Source organism: Amia ocellicauda, chromosome 3, assembly GCF_036373705.1.
Source record: "Amia ocellicauda isolate fAmiCal2 chromosome 3, fAmiCal2.hap1, whole genome shotgun sequence".
Classification (NCBI taxonomy): domain Eukaryota; kingdom Metazoa; phylum Chordata; class Actinopteri; order Amiiformes; family Amiidae; genus Amia; species Amia ocellicauda.
The window spans coordinates 7,955,622-7,973,847 of record NC_089852.1 but is presented as its reverse complement, the minus strand read 5'-3'; the positions used below and the strand labels follow the sequence as shown (position 1 = coordinate 7,973,847).

Sequence of the window (18,226 nt, the reverse complement as noted above, 5' to 3'; positions counted from 1 at the left end):
AGTCAATAACTGTTTCAATGAAATAACTGAGTGTTTGACTGGAATAAAAACCAGATGACTTGGCTGGAGACCCCCACTATATCCATAAAACCCAAGACCAATAGTTACAGTCTGAAAGATCGATGTAAGATCTAATCAACACATTCTGAACACATTATTCATTGCAGGGAAAAAGTAAACCCAAAGGGAGAAAAGGAACTACTTCTCTGTCAGAGAATAAATCATGAACAATGCACTCATACTGTCTAAAGTTGCTCTGCTGCACAACTAATTATTATAATTATGAATCAGCTTACCTTTAATCAGGTCAGCTTTGCAGTAATGAGATCAAATATTTCATTCTATGAGATGCTAAAACCAAGAAAACACATTTCAAAGAACACCTACTTTAGGAACAAGAAAACATAATTTAAGGGCTCATGTACTCACAAAGTATTCAAAGTATTCACAAAGGTACGAGAAAGGACAAATAGTCTAACATTAAATTCCAGATTTGTTTTCTGATGTCAGCTAAAAAGATGCGATTTACAGTTAAAATACCTACACCTTCTGGGCTGGATTTGAAATGAAAAGGTATACTAGATATTAAAACAAAAACTCAATGTGCAGAAAGACTCCAGTGTATTGGCTTGGATTGTTCTAAACATAGGCCACAGTCGAAAATTCCCTGTGTTGTAGTAATGACGGAGTTTGAATGCTAAAATGTAGCACAAAAAGGTTCAGCGCATTGGTTTTTGTTTGTCCCAGCATGGAGCCACCATCAGAAAAGTAATGCTTGAGGGTGACTGAGCATTCAAGGTCAAATATTTCCATTCTCAAGAGGGAGGATTACTGTTGCAAAGCCAAATGAAAATAAAGAAACAGTGAATTTGTATTTTAAACAATATGCGTATCTTCTTATTGATCATGAGATGTCTTCCTTCTCCGTCCCATGGTAGCTACTATAGTTGTAATGCAGAAAAGCAGATATATTTTATTCTTTATATATGAGAGAGAGAGAGAGAGAGAGAGAGAGAGAGAGAGAGAGAGAGAGAGAGAGAGAGAGAGAACTTTGGCCTAAGTCACTTTGACTCAATGGCATTGACTATGCAGTATACAGCTCAAGCAAAAAAAATTACCCTGTATAAATAATGTGACTGTTCTGTTTGCTGTTAATACTGCAGGGAGTCGGGACATTTATATTCAGAATAAACATAATCAAAAGGCTTCTTTTGCCTCCCAGATACTTTGCATGTACTTTGCATGCTCTGAAATTCCTGTTCACGATGCGCCCAGTCTGGGATACGGAAGCAGTACCTACATCATCTAAAGCGTGATTGCTCTCTTAATCAGAGTGTTGTGAATACGAATGTCATTAGTCCCTTAAGTATTTATTAGTTCTATTCCTCCAAACCTGATGCCCTTCGTTCTTGCACAGCTGTCCTTGTGCTTGCTTGTATCTGTTTGCATAACCCAGCAGAGGTTATTTCTTGTTCCCAGGGATTGGAATGATTTTCCACTTTTCCCGTAATTATTCAATTTAGCTTTTTAGAAGATTTGTACGTGTAGTATTCTCTTAGATCACGTATGTTAGCTGCTCTGCCACAAGCTTTTGAGATGATTTCTTGAAACACAGGATGTTGCTGTGCTTTCTGTTAAGTGTGAACCACAATTTCGTGAGTTTAACAATCCCAATTAAGATGTGGAATGAAGTAATTAGTCATGTAAATTCGGCATAACCAGCTTGACTGATGGATTTATGCCCTGTCCCTAGGGATGAGGTCATAATAGAAGGAATAAGTCAAGGAGATGCGGCAAACACATTGACTGGGGAGGGTGGATGTGTAGGAATGAATGCCAGGAAGGTGCATGGGGTACTTGTGATTATGTGTAGGTGGGCAGAATTCAGTGCAGGTTGGCATTAGTGATACAGTGGCTCTCAAAAGTATTCACCACATTTTTGTGTTACAACATGAAATCAGAATGGATTTAATCAGGAGTTTCTGCCACTGATCAACACAGAAAATGTCCATAATGTCAAAGTGAAAAATACAATCTGTAAATTGTTCTAAATGAATTACAAATAGAAAATAGAAAATAATTGAATACATAAGTAATCTCCCCCTTTGCTATGACACACCTGATTGAGCTGTGGTGAAACCAACTGTGTCAATTAAGGCATGTCACATGATTTCAGGTTAAATTCACCTGTCGCTGGGAGGTTCCACAGTTGATTTGTACAATTCATAACAAAAATTACAAAAATAACAAAAATCATGAAGACAAAGGAACATTCAACGCAAAAGGTTCTTCAAAAGCACCACTCAGGGGTAGGATATAAGAACATTTCCAAGGCATTGAATATCCCCCAGAGCACAGTAAATTCCATTATTAAGAAATTGAGAGAATATAGCACACCTGTGAATCTGCCTAGATCAGGCTCTCCTCAAAAACTGAATATCAGGGCGAGAAGGGCACTAGTCAGGGAAGCCACCAAGAGGCCTATGGCAACTCTAAAGTAGTTAGTCTTTCACAGCTGAGCTGGGAGACACTGTGCAGACTGCAACAATATCCCGGGTGTTTCACCAAAGTGGCCTTTATGGGAGAGTGGCAAAACGAAAGCCATTGTTGAAAAAACCTCACATCAAATCTTGGCCAGAAGGCATGTGGGAGATTCTGAGACCAAGTGGAGGAAGATTCTATGGTCTGATGAGACAAAAATAGGGGTTTTTGGCCTTAATGCTAAGCACTACATTTAGTACAAGCCTAACACATCATCCTGAGAACACCATCCCTACCATGAAGCATGGTGGTGGCAGCATCATGCTATGGGGATGCTTCTCTGCATCAGGGCCTGGAAACCTTGTAAAGATACAGGGCAAAATGGATGCAGCAAAGTACAGAGAAAAATCTACTGAAGTCTGCAAGAGACCTGGGACTTGGGAGAAGATTAATCTTCCAGCAGGACAATGACCTCAAACATACAGCCAAAGCCACACTGGAGTGGCTTAAAAACAAATGGGTCAAAGTCCTGGAGTGGCCCAGTCAAAGCCTGGACCTCAATCCAATTTGAGAATATGTGGAAATAGTTGAATATTGCTTTTCAGCAAAGGTCCCCATCCAACTTGATGGAGCTTGAGCAATTTTTTAAAGAAGAATGGGCAAAAATTGCTGTGTCCAGATGTGCAAAGCTGGTAGAGACATATCCACATAGACTCATGGCAGTAATTGCTGCCAAAGGTGCCTCTACCAAATATTGACTGAAGGGGGTGATTACATATGCATTCAGTTACTTTCTGTTTTGTATTTCTAATTAATTTAGAACAATTTGCAGATTATATTTTTTGTTGATCGGTGGCAAAAAACTCCTGATTAAATCCTTTCTGATTTAATGTTGTAACACAATGATATGTTGAAAGATCCAAAGTCGGTGAGTACTTTTGAAAACCACTGTATATTGCATTAAGAAAATCAAGTAATGTTCAGTTTGGTGAGGTCAAATTGTAAATGGATGTAGATAACTTCACCAAATCAAATACTTAAATAAGTATTCAAAGATAAATATTCTGACTAGTGTTCTGACTAATTAATAAATCAGAGAACAAAGGAGGATATGCAACACCATGGAAAGAGTGAAAATGTTAAAATGGCAATGGGTCGGACACACTGCAAGAGGATCAGATCAAAGATGGACAAAGGAAGCTATTGAATGGATTCCAAGAGAACGAAAAAGACCTAGCAGACGACCACATAAAAAAAGATTCCCATAAATAAGATGAAATAATAAACTCTGCAGGCATGACTTGGAATAATGCTTCAACCAGAAGTGGATAAATATTGGCTGATGATAATGAAGAAGAAGATGATATATATATCTTCATCATCATTATCATCATCAGGATATATCAATCAACTGCTTGATGAAGTAGCATATAGGAAGCAAGAAAATACAGGTGTACATTAAAACACATCAATGTGGCATGTGTCCAAAGCATATCTGTCAAAAACAGTCAGAGATATAAAAGTACAAAATGTTAACATTTATTAAAACCCTAGAAAAAACATTAAAAGAAAAAAAGAAAAGGACTTTTGGTTTCCTTTAAATCCTTTTACTATTATTCCAATAATAATAATTAATGCCAGTTAATGCCACCAGTACTATTATCATTACCATTCCAGATATCATCATTACTGTTAGGAATATTATGTTATTATAACTGCAATGACTATATATATATTTTCTATCCTAACAATGGTTTGACTACATGTGCTTTGATCTGCCGTACAAAATGACTGCTTGTAGCACACTGTCCTTTTGGTAATGTCCTTTCTGTGCTTTAAGTCTTTTGTATCATTGCTGCCATTACCATGTGTCAGCTGCCAGTTTCTGAGCATGGAAATTGCAGGCTAGATGTATATGAAAGTACCACTCAGGAAAGCCTTCTGGGTAGCTGGCAGTTTTTTAAATAAACTAACACTGACATACTTGTTCCCAAATGCTTAGTGGAAGCAAGGCTGTGTTCAGTTTGCTTTTCACTCCATTAGGTAGCATGGCAGGTCCCTGTACGGGTAGAGAAAACAAAACAAAACAACAAGAAATAAAAATAATACATACTGGATATATTTTATGTATAATTTATTATTATTATTATTATTATTATTATTATTATTATTATTATTATTAATAATAATATACACATACACACATACATATAGATTTTAGTGATTTTTGTATCCATTGAACTTATTATTCATTCAGTTGGTTATATTTTTATAACAATTGCAGTCTTGTTACATCCATTTTTAAAGACTTGCTCCCTTAAACATATGGTTATTGACAAACCCACACATCCACATCGGCTTAGTGTTGCGTGTCTGTCTGCCTATCCCTGGCATATTCACACCTGTGATTATTGAAGACACAGTCAATTCTAAAATGTACCATAATGTCTTGCAGCATAACTTCATTCCTTGTCTATGGTGTTGATATGAAATGGTTTGATGGATACACAAATGACTCTATATGTGTGTGTGTGTGTGTGTGGATTCACCCCAAATTACGTAAGGGTTCTGTAATTTAATCCTATGAGAACATTTGACAAGTCGCTTTACATAACTTTAAATAAGCCAGGGAGTGTCTGTGTGTCTCTCATTCTATATATTTACATATATACACAAATATTATGAAATAGCATATGTATCCTTAAACCTGAGGTATAATTATGAGCTGATTTAAACATGACAATACAGGCGAACGCTTAAAAAGTAAATACTTGTATGACTATCAAAGTGGCATGTGCCAATAGCGTGTCTTTCACAATAGTTACATATATTCGTAATGACAGGATGTTAACTTTTATTCATACCCTGGCAATCATATTGAGAATACACTTTGTCTACAATAACATACCTAATTGTCCAGCTTATTTATGCCAGTGTGTCCTGTGCTTAGGTACTATTTCTCCAGTCATTACACCCATTTTATGTTGGATTGTGGTCTGGAGATAGTGATGGCCAATCTGGAACATTGATTTTGTGATCCCTGTGGGGGAGCAATGATTGGGGAGGGAGCATCAAAAAGGAAAAAGGCTTATAAAAGGGTACCCTGGTCCCTGCAGGTAAGACACGGATTGAGATGCTGAGTACTGTTGTGTATGGAAAGGCAGCATTGCTTTGGGGAAAAATAAATCTGTTGCATCAGCCCTGACTCTCTTCTTATGTGTCGTCCTCTGTAGCTGATGAATCTAGCTAGCCAGCGAAGGCACTACAATATTTTGCTATTTCGGATACAGATAGAATCACACTGGGGCAGACTGTAATCACATTTTTTCTACGTTTTTTAAAAGAACTAAGAATTTGCCATTTTTTCATTTCCCTGCTCTGCACATTGTCAACCTAATTTTCATTAATTTTCTTCCGTACCTTTGGAAAAACTGACATGAGTGTTTTCAACTGTAACCACATTTTGTGATCTGGTTTTAAAGGGATACAGACTACTGGCTTTTTAAATATTTGTTCTTCAGCAGCAGTATACATAGATTTGATTATTCTTTTGAAAAACATAGGTCAGACAATGTTTCATATTATGAACTTTGGCAACATGAGGCAGATTGGTAGAATGCCATTCTCAGACAACCTTGGTTTCATTGCCAAGGCCTTTTATTAACTGCCTCTGTTTGATAAATGTATTTGTACAAAAGCTCAACCTTTTTTAAAGTTATAATAAACATTGATGTTCCACTGCAGAATCTGGAGGCACAAATTAATGCCTCCTCGAGTTATGCCATTATATTATTGCAAAATAAGTTTTAGTGCAAGGGTTTCACAGCTGAGCTCCTATAAATACACCAATGGTTTTTATTTGGTGGAGACTCTATTTTGAAATATTTTCATTTTCATATAGTTTATTATTGATGTTGAATTCCATGACTAAGCAGTAGTTTATTTCAAGTTGCAGTGAAGTACTAAATTGGAAAGGCCTATCAGACATATCCAAGTGAAACAGCCTATTTAAAAATAAATCTATAAGAGAGAGGATTCATGTTCATAACTAAGCAAAGGTATTATGAGTTAAAATACCCCCTTTACTCCAGATGAGTATTCAAATTGCTACAACTGAAATAATAAAGTCCTGGAAATCTGAAATGCAGTTCAGGTGAATCACATATTGAAAGAAAATACTTACATTTTGCTGCCTGTATTGGCAAAATGCATAGATACTTCCAAATGACAATCTGGACTGCTTTCTAAAAAATAATATTGTCATATAAATCATAAGATTATTTCAACCAATTTTAAAATGTTCCAGTTATTGTTGTTTGTGTTCTCAGATTTCTGACATTGGAAGACAGGTTCAATAAAAGAAAATGTGTGTGAAAAACAAAACAAAACAAAACAAAACAAAAACAAAAGTGATAAAAGACCTGATTACATTCCTGAAATTGGCTTATAATGTCTGAACCATTCTCTGAGTCTGTGTTTGTATAAACACTCAAAGAATCAGCTATCATTCATCCAAAATGATTTTTAAAAAGTATGCCTACTCAAGCATAGTTGTAAGATACATTATTTATTCGTTGAAGAGCTATTCAGTATAACTATGGAAAAATAACATTGTCAGTTTCAAAATGTTTCCCTTAATACAATTTTCACACAGTTGATTCAACTGAATAATTTAATGCCCCCCCACCCTCTTTTTCTTCTCTATGATGTAATTTATGGATTTTCTCCTAATTATTTTAGTACAGACAGAATAGGATTTGCAGAATGTACATTATAAGTTCCTACAATGGGCAAGCTAGGCTTTAAACAAATATTTTTCAAAAAGTAAATGTTTCAGGCACACAGTACTTCGAAGGTTTTCGACTTGTAACCCCAATGCACCAAACCCTTTCATACTGCTATATAGTCAACTGAGATACCTTTGCATATGGATATTCAAGAAAATATGTGTGTTTTATTTTTCTTCACTCAAAGGAGTTTTCAGGTATGGTGTGGAAAAATAGATGATCTTGTAAACACATGCATGGTCAACATGTTAATGGAATGTTACACCAAATGAAAAATATATAGTTTTAATATATTTGTTTCTTTGAGAGAGACATGATGAATGTTTTTATGTGAAAGAAAGCATCAGCACAAATCACAACTTTTCTGCCATACCTTTTCACCTGACGTGACACTGACTGAACATCCTTTTTAGGATGAACTTACAAAAACATGTACGTGTACTTGTACATTGGAGATAATCCCCAGTGAAGGCGAGTCATTGTTCATCAACCTTTTCTGTGTCATTAGTTTTCCAAATGGTCTTAAGCTAATTACAAGCAATTATAGTCATGTTTAATACATTAATACCACCAAATGAAAAACATGTTGTGCATTATACAACATGGTCAATACAATTTAGCAAAGGCAGGTCAATGTCACAGCAAAGTGAACCAAAGGCTTTGAAAGTTGATTATATGGAAGTAAATATTGAGCTTTGGCGTTCAGTTAAAAACAAATAACTATAACCATAAGCTGATACTTTTGCAAAATTTCAGCAAAGATCTAACATGTCTGTTTAGAAGAATGCAATATTTTACTATTGATGTATTGTCATTGATAATTGTCGGGAATTAATGCACATACTCTATGCAGCTGGTAAAAACAATCAAACGGGAATCCCTACAAGTGAAAGCAAATACTAAATTGTTACAGTTTTTGAGACCAGACTTTACTTTTATTTTTACAGACTTCCAGAGGGCTGTTTCATTGTCTCCAAAAATACTTATTTTTGATATGGTCATGGGAGCTGCCTAGGGCTCCATTAGGGACCTCTCATACTGTTTAAAAAGATTAATCTGGCAAAAGAAATAGAGGAATGAAAGGGTGTTATTTATGTTATTTACTCCCTTAAAACAGTATCACAGCAAGACATCTATGCTACATAAAAATGATTTGATGAGAATCCAAGTCTTTAACCCCAGAGGTAATCCCAAAAGATCCCGTAAAGAGGCATCACTTTATAACTTTGCAGAAAGCAGAGAAAGAGGATTTTTTTTCTCAATATTTATGCATTCTCCTCAGACTTTTATGTACCTTTTTATTATATTAATTTGCATAATATTTGCTCCATCACAAATATATTGTGACGATGAACCATGCGTGGACAAAGAGATTAAAGATTGACTTTTCAATTCCTATTTTGTTTTAGGGAGTTCAAATTGTCATATTCTTCCAGTAGAATTCACACCATAATTTAGAGTCACTGCTTTCAAATTTCAAATATAAATGTATGTATCCCACTACATTAAAACACAAAACATAATTTTGAATAACCAGAAGTACACTTACCTTTACTGTATTATTATTATTTCTAAATAAACAAATCAGTTGTACAAAAAGTGAAGAAACCTTTTCGCCCAGGAACTAAGGAAGCAAAATACTACATAATATAGTTGAGAAAAGGAGAGTGAAAAAATAATACAAATAATTAAAGAGTGACCACCTGTCCAGTATCTATAGCTGAGTGTGTCTTCTTTGCCAGAATCCATTGTCAAATCCGCTGCGGAAGATTTTTAATGAAAATTGCATGTAAATCAAACCAAGGGAACATGCAATTTTACTGCATATTAGGCATTTATTGTGTATCACCCATTCGCATATTATAGATCATGTATAACTATCAAATAGGGTTTGTTTGGACAACCAGAGAGGATTTGCTGGCCTTAAAGTGTTCCTGGCAACTTGAAATCATACTAGCAGCTAGTATATTATTATTACGTTGGTAATGGAGCAGCAAATCAAGGTGAACCATGCTTGAATAACATTCCATCCCAGAGTCTGACTTTGTTTCCAGTAAAAAGCTTAATAGGATCTTGCTGGTCAATAGTAAAGACTTTAGCAGGCCCTATTCTAAATTGAAGGCTTAATTAGTATTAATTTAGAGCTTATAAAATGCATAAAAGGTTGTTAGTAAATGGTTTTGCACCACCAGTTCTGAAATAAAGGCTGATTTTACATTAAGAGCTTATTAGAAATGTATCGGTAACAAATAAAATGGAGACCTCAGCAGCCCTCTGACGTTAGACTGATTTAATCACTTACTTGTAAATTATTATCCATAACTGAGCTTGATTTGCAGTAGAAAAAATGCTTGCTATTAAAAGTGAATGGGTGTAGCATAGCCTAAGTAGCATACTAAAGCTAACAAAAAGAAAACCTAGGTCTTACTTTAATAAAGCCTCTGAACATTTTAAAGCAAGCATTTATTTACTTTTTTTTCAAACATGGATGCTACCAAACCTTTTTTGGGGGTTGGTTTGATACAAAATGTCGAAATTTAAATTGATAAAAACTGCTATATCAGGGTCCTCCCCAGGCCTTTTCAACCAGGAGCGCTAGCCAACTGGAAAGTTGTTACTGCTAAAAAACGTCTGACTGTGCATTATCAAAAGCAAATTATTTAACTTCTGTTAAGGTAAATATTTCATCCCCACCTTTTTTCTAATTAGAAAGGCATTGATTGACACTTATGATGCTGAGTTTTCCTCTTGTACAAACACCATGTAATAGAAAGGAAACTAAATCTGATATTTGGTGGCTATAGCTGATGTACTATTTGCTAATTAGTCACAAGTAGCTGCTTAATAAATGCCTGGTATGCAGTGCGTAAAATTGCTACCATAACCAATATATACTGCTCAAAAAAATTAAGGGAACACTCCAAGTTCAGAAATCTATGTTAAGTGTTCCCTTAATTTGAGCAGTATATATCTATATATATATTAGTTACTACATGTTACAGCTGCGGTCCTGTCAAGGTATGGAAAAATAATCTGTTATTTAAAAATAACAAAATAGCCTATATATAACCAGGCACTGTATGAATGTTTTCCACAGTTCTATATTAGGTTGTTAATTTAACTAGAATGAGCATGTTAATAGTACATGCTTCAAAAGACGTTTTGTTCCCCATTATTAAAATGTATAATGGACAAAGGCATTGTGCCATTTCATTAAGAGTGCAGTTGTTACAACAGATTAGTGTAGCCAACATTCAAGAATGGTCTCCTAATTGAAGAGACAAAATAGTGTGCATATTGAGTAGGTGACCTTTTTATATCCAGATAAAGACAGAACAAAATCGCTAACCAAGAATAATGGATACAAGACACATTAAAGTGCTTATACCCAAGTAACCAAGTCCTGGGAAATTGGCGCAAGCCTGGAGTTTATTACAATGATGATGCTTCTACAGCAGCTAGCTTTCTACATACTGAGAACAATGAAGTGGTGTCAGAAGTTAATATAGACATGGAGCAGATATACCAACCGTGTGTGAATTTACATCATTATGAAGGCAGTTTGATTGAAACAATAAGTATTTACATCCATATGTGTCAAACTGATTGTTTGTCTTTAACAGCTACATTTAAAGGGGACTGAAAAGCTAACCACCTTAAGACTGCAAATTCTGCTGGCTGGAGGATAAAATTGATAAATAATAACTTGCTATTGGTATCACAGTTTTTGAAAGCAAACCAACAGTAATAAAGTAATTAAGAAGCTAATAAGGAGTCCAGTTCACGCTAAAGATCCAACTGAGCATGCTGTGCATGCTTTCCTTGAATGCAAAATGGACCACTTATTATTAATGCTGACAACCCTCCCAAACAAACAGCTTAAAGTGTAGGATTATAAAATACACACACCGACACACACACACACACACACACACACAGCAGCCCCACTTACCAGTATGTTAGAACGTTGCTTTCTGTCTGGAACTCAGATTTATCTGGGATCAGTTAAAAATGTTCACAGACTTGTGGATTTATTGTGCCCACTCAACATTTTTCATGCTCACTGGCATATGCGAGTGATTTTAAAAACACTTCAGTTCTAATTAACTTGATACAATCAAAGTTAATCTGTAGAGAAGTGTTAAAAGAAGTTAAAACGGATCAATGAAAACATTAAAAGTCATGGGAGTAATAAAAGCATGTAAACTAAGTTTTATTGTAGAAGTGACTGTAATTAGGTGACTTTATTGACTGGTATTGTATCTAAATGCTTTGGAATATGGTCATGTTTTAAGTTTTGATGGCAGCGAGTACAACAAACTACTTCTATGTATAAAAGAATAGAAGGACAGTAACATTTGTATACAAAAAATGTTTTATTCTGATAAGGCTGTATATCTAATGGGGTTGTCTGTAGATGTTGGTTGTTTTTTTAATCCATATTCATTTTTAACTGCCAGTTTTTCATCTCAGTTTTATGTAAGCGAAATCTACAAACAAACATAATGCTGAGTTAACATCTTCTGTCAAACTCTTAAAAAAGGAAAATAAAAAATTAATTTGATTTCTGAGAAGGGTCCCACTTTCTCTGCAGTCTTGTTTACAATGAAAGAATTGTCTAGAATGCTGCTGTGTTTTTTGAGATTTATCTCAGCAGTGTTTTATGTCCACAGATACTACAGCGTGGAAAAGAAACCCCACTGGTGTTAAAACACTTCACTTGTCAACAAACAAGAGCTAGAGTTATATCCAGTTGCCGTTTTAAAGCTGCTCTGGGCAAAAATAATGACTGCAAACTGTCCAATACAAACAGAAGAAATCCCACTCACAACCTTCAATATGGATCCAGCGCTGATTAATAGATAAATCTGAGGCTTTGAATGAAACATGTTGTCCATCGGGGTGTTGTTGAGATTCTTGTATCTCCTTGTGAACCACATGACTTGTATGAAGTTTTTTGAAATTTTATATACAGAATATTTTAATACAAAGAGATCTCCCATGAAATACATAGACCATGCCAACAAATAACTGAAGATAAACTGACATCGTCAAGGTTACTGGCACTGTTGCCCACCGTGTTCTTGATTCTAAAGCAACATTTAACTTTTTACTATTTTAATTATTATTTTTCCCCCAAATCATCTTAAGCAGACATTAGAGCTTTTGTAATGCATTGATGATTTGCACAAAGCCAGCATGCTGATGTAGCATGATGATGGAGGGGTAGGGGTGCGATTTTAGGGTGGGAAGGGGATATTAGAAAATGGATTTCCATAGCTTCTTCCTGAAGAGGAAACTGGTATGATCCAGTACAACTGATCCATTTTCATGTCAGAGTGTCTCTGAATTGAAAAACCCAGTCATATGTCTTCCACATAAGGTATGCTTGTACATCCTCAAAATAACTCTTGGTTGATGTTGTTGTGTTTTTTTTTTTTTAGTTTTTTTTTTTTAAAAGGAAAAACAATGTCTCCATACTGCAAATGCCACACAAGATCTCTAAATGCCACTATCATGAAATGAAATTGCCAGTTCAAGATCCATCACCCAAATGAGTACTTTGTAGTTTTAAATCCTTGGCACCAGTTGTCTTCTGAACAGTCTTCATTTGTATTTTTTTTTTCTCTCACTCAAAAAATATCCTTTAGATCACCTTGTGCAACAAATAATCCAGGCTGGCCTGCTTGTTGTAATAGTTTTATCCATCTTATCAAGTAGTCCATCTACAGTTCTTTAAGAAAACGGTTTGTTAGGTCCTTGGATGAATCTGAAAGAGAGAGAAAAAAAAAAACAAAAAAAAAAACACAAAAAAAAACAACTTAGATGCAAAGGTATATTTAGGCCTTGAGAGGATTAGACCCCAAAGGATTCTTTTATGTTGCAAAACAGGGAAATCTTTTGAACTGAAACATTCAAAATATCCATCCTCACTGCCTTGATGTTACTAAACTCAGACATTCTGCCATTTTATGAGCAACAAACATGTTTATCAGGCTCTGTGAGAATTTAAGAGGGAAACCGTGCAGTATAAACACACAGACCTGGAGCTCGTACTGTCCTGAGTCATCATGGCACTTCTTTTATTTATATCCAAACAACAGCAGAGACGCCCTCAGCAACACTACACAGATTGTGTGATTTGCTGAGGATCATCACCCTTTTGCTTTGTTTCTATATCTCTATATCTATTGGATTCACAGTGAATGATGTTTAGGGACTATTCTACACATACTTATGCAAGTTTTAAAAGCCAATAAAAGGCACACAATACACCATGTGAGATGTGTATTTTGCATTTATACATTTTGCATAGACTGAATGGTTAAAAACAATCAAGGATAAAGTTATGAACAAATGTTACAGTACAGTACAGTACAGACTAGACATACATTACATTGGCAAAACAAATTGATAACTGTGCCCCCTTCACTGACTGAATAAAGTATGAGTATTTATTACTGAAATAAATAATATATTTTCTATTTATTTTACTATACTTGTGTAATTGAATCATATCCCAATATATCTGCATTTTGATTTTAAAAATGTTGTTGTTGTTATTGTTGTTATTCCCTGGTTGTTGTTATTCCCTGGTTATTGTTATTCTGTTGACCAGGGAATTGCTAATTGCACAATCTATTCATAGCTAAGTTAAATACGTTACACAAATGATTACATGAACTATGGATTCTCCAACTACATACAATAGATGAGAGCACACGTTCATAAATTATAATAGCATACATAAATATTAAGATATGTGGCTTAACCTTCATTGGTCCTGATGACAAATAAAGATGTCTTAATGTGATAAAAGTGCAATTTTTCTGCATCACAACCTAGGGTGCTATGCGTACACTGAAGCTAATTAAAATGACCCCTGTGGGTACATGAAACAATTTTAGCATATTTCTGACAATTTTGCATATTCTCTCTTAATAAAGGCCAGGTACGGTTAGACTTGTCCGTGGGGACTCTAATGTGAGTATTAATAAGAATGCCAGAGCCTAATCGGCACTCACAGGGAATGTCAAGTTCGACGCATCTGTGGTTGAAAGAAAACAGCCAACAGATTCATTTACAGTCAAAAATAAGCGGAAACATGTCACAGGCTTGGACGAAGATAAATTTGTGTCACTGCTGTCCTTTTCTGTTGTCATCACCGATGCATGAAAACTTCAAGTAAACAAAATGTGCTGTGGTGGACAATGTAATGAAGCTGCTGAATAGCAAGTATTTTAATCTGTGCTGCTTGGTGCAGAGGCACCAATTGTATGTTTTGATATCAGAGATACTTTAAGATCCTTTTACATGACAGTGTAAGAAACCCCTGTAAAGATCAATGTTGATAATTTGCTTTTAAGAGCTATCAAAGGAAAAAGGAATAGCACAAATGATTCTCAGATTCTGTTTTTTTTTGTTCAAGTTATTTATTGTTGTCACAGAAACGTAATCTGAAATTGAATTGGAAGATTTCCTAAAGAAATGCAGCAAATGCTTTTCAAATCCGCAACTATTGTTTTAATTGATATAATTTCACAAACAAGATTGCTGACTTCTAATGAAATAGAAATACACAATCAACATGATGGCCACATAAATCCTCCACTGTTCCTTCCTGCAAATATTTCCATGTTTTTCATATCATTCCAATGTGTTCGTATTACATATGAACATATGAATGCACCAATGTTAAATTAGTGGATTCCTCTGATTGTGTTTGTCACTCAGACATTAATTCCATTCCTTCAGTGTAAAGAAAAGTCCAGACAAAAAATGCAGCAACATTTATTAAATGCAAGTAGTTTACATGAAGAAAAGTAAACTGTTTACTGTCCTGCAATAGGTAACATGTCCTCTTTAAAAAAATGCATAATTCATTCTATTAAATTTGTGTTATGATATCATTTTATTGTAATAACAGCACGTTATTTAATGAATGTATTGTAATACTGTTTTGCTCTGAAAGCCAATAGCAGATGGTATTTTTACTTAGGGTATATTCATGGCATGTTTGGGCATTATAAAGCACCTTCTGTTTTCTTTATAGAAAACATATGGCTCTTGAAACATTAAAGCACATATCTAAGACTGTATGTTCTTCTGAAACCTACAGACATGGATTCTAATAACACTACATTGATATACTGTTAAATCCTGTCTCTTTTTATGTCCAACTTCAAAAATATACAGCTGCTTGTTAGAAAAACTTGGCGATCTCCCATTGCCTGTACTATTTTTTGTCCTTTTCAGTGACATAATTGAATAATAACATTTGTTTGCTATTTGTATTCATGAAAAAACACAGTCACCAGACATTTTAACTGTTTTTTCTGTAGTTTTTTCCCCCTTTAAAGAATCAAAATGGTTGTTCAATGTTTTTGACTGCGTTATCTTTCAGCCCACTGCTTTTTCAGGCACTGTATTCGAATCTTTGTTGGCAGGTGAGCCCATTGGGGCTGATTATTTGAATTCCTGTTAATGAAACTGATTTTTCACTGTCTAGAAAATAACAATGTACATTTATTGTGAATAGCACTAGGGATTGGACATGGGATATGAGTGTTTAGCTATGATTAAAGAGGGTATGAAAATAATCTATTTAGCCACTGAAGAAGATCGTGAAGATCTTGGATATGCTTTTGATAGAAGGTATCAGCTGAGTTCACTGGGACATCTCAAAATTATGCTTGCCCTTGTCTGGTGAAATAGGCAAGGAAGTTCCCTTTCTGAAAGACATAAAGAAAGACAAAGAAAGACATGGGCATCAGGCGCTTGACTTGGTCAAGTCAGTTTTGTTTCCTAATCTTTCCTAATTAAATGAAATTGTCATTGTATGTATTTTTTAAAGGGAAACACTTGGAAAAGGCTTTAGTTTGGGATTGCCTTTCAGAGAAAACTGATTGTCGATTTATTCCTATTATGGGATTTCATCAATGGTGGTATTTTCAATCCATTTGATACCAAATGTAAAGCATTTTATCTTGTCTCCTGTGAATTATCAGATAGATTTATTAACATCCAAAGCCTAAATAATGTGATTTTTAACATCAGTTGGATGTGAAAAGCAGTGTGATTTCAATTTCTTTGTTAATGTGAGCAATTTTCAGAGGAATGTAAATGCTGAATGAATGATAATATTAATTCCCTCATAAGAAATTATCAAAGTATCTTCTTAAAGTGATCACTGGGAATTGAGATTTGGGAACAGTCTGAAAACCCTGAGAATACTTTCAGCAGGAAGGAACACCATGAAAGACTGAGATTTCACATTCATGAATAAGGCAAATTGCTAAGTGATACAATCTTAGATAACGGCTTCAATTTATGAGAAAGACATCTTAGTAGAAGACTGAATAAATACAAAAATATTTGGAGTAACTGATGACGGAATTTAAGGTCCCATATGGTCTATTTGAAAAATCGTTGTTGCCAGTGAGATTTGTTGTTGCAGTTTAAGTTGTCCATTGATAGCTCCTCTAATGTACCTTTGAAAGTCTGCCAGAAGAAGAAGCAGCTTCTAATAATGCTGCCAGAACACAATGACAAGCCTGGCCTTCCCATGAGTCTTAATCCAACGACAGACTCACATAAAGAGTAAACATGTAAGAGATTAGGAGATTATAGGATTTGTGGATATCGCCACAAAAAATGATCAGATGCTATATGGGCTCTGCCAGACAGAGCAAGTGATACTGGCAATCATCTGCTTGAAAACAAGACATGGGAAAACAACAACAACAACAACAACAACAACAACAACAACAACAACAACAACAAACAAACAGACTAAATGAAGCAATTGGTTGAGCTGAATGATGTGACAATGTGTGATGAATGATCAGTATGACATTGTACTTCATCATATTAGAGAGATTATTGTATTATCCCTTTGCAAAGCATCTCTATTGGTGATTTGTGTGTTCATGGGGACTATTATACTTGGACTATGATCCTACAGTACGAACAACTAAGTAAAGGATTTATTCAAATATTGTGGGTATGTCTCCTCAATATTTACTGGAAGTACTGGAAGAATTGTAAACATAGAACTGTTTTATATCTAGAGATGCTCATTAATATACACTCTCTAAATTAAGAGACACTCAAATGTCTTTTGACTGGATATTAACGTATTTACCATTGGGATTCTAGTAACAGATAGTATAACAAAATGAAAGAGTATGTGCAAAGGGTGCCAGACTAACCTTTTATGAAACAAATGTGATGCTCCTTCTCAATTTTGTGTGATTTAAGGTCTTCAGTGCTTTTCCTCTGGAGCTAAAAAGATGAATACGGCTGGGTATTCTGAAAAGAAAAGGCCAGTGGGGAGTTAAATATGATTTTATTTGTTCTGAAAACAGTTTTTCTTGCCCTATTGAATTAGAAGATGGTATAGACAAGTGTTGATGTAGCTCTATTTCATTAATTTTTTCCCCCTTTGTTTGGTTTGAGAACTAGTGAAATGTAACGAAGAATATTTATAAGATACAGTGTTGAGAAACAAGGTGTACAACTGCAAAAATTACCCCACAAAAAGATGTAAGGATGAATACTAAATTATCTTCTAAATGCGAGGGTTATAAACAGAAATCTTACCTTTTAATGTAGAAATTAGGAATCATCCAGTCAACTTCTTTTCACTCTAGCTGGTCTTGGAATTGTACACAACCATGTCGACAACACTTTCCAAGTTTAGACATGAACTGTATCCTTTGCGTCGATGAGGCATTGTACGGAATTACTACCTAGGACTTTGAGATTCTTTTGTTCAGAAATCTCTTTTGAAATCCCAACTAATGAATTGGAGGTTGTTATTCAGTATTACAGGGCTGGTATTGTTATTTAACGACAATAGAAACGCTGTCATACAGTGAGGGAAATAAGTATTTGATCCCCTGCTGATTTTATACGTTTGCCCACTGACAAAGAAATGATCAGTCTATAATTTTAAT

The 18,226-nt window shown here is 34.9% G+C and overlaps 1 protein-coding gene and 1 long non-coding RNA gene across 4 annotated transcripts in view; one reads left to right on the top strand and one right to left on the bottom strand.

Moving 5' to 3' along the window:
- LOC136735312 (uncharacterized) overlaps positions 1–18,226 on the top strand; it is a 39,052-nt gene that overhangs the window by 17,415 nt on the left and 3,411 nt on the right. The gene's annotated exons all lie outside the window — the stretch shown is intronic.
- Positions 12,693–18,226, bottom strand: part of tafa1b (TAFA chemokine like family member 1b) — a 137,349-nt gene continuing 131,815 nt past the window's right edge. The window contains exons 5-6 of one of the 3 annotated variants that reach the window (XR_010810908.1): positions 17,480–17,579; positions 12,693–13,038 (exon numbers count right to left, since the gene is read on the bottom strand). Coding sequence is in view for 1 of the 3 variants with exons in the window: in XM_066698020.1 (XP_066554117.1) it covers positions 13,021–13,038 (18 nt within the window). In the remaining 2 variants the exon portion in view is untranslated. Of the gene's footprint in view, positions 13,039–14,534; positions 16,001–17,479; positions 17,580–18,226 lie in introns of those variants that run through there. The other 2 variants (XR_010810914.1, XM_066698020.1) reach the window with 2 other exon arrangements.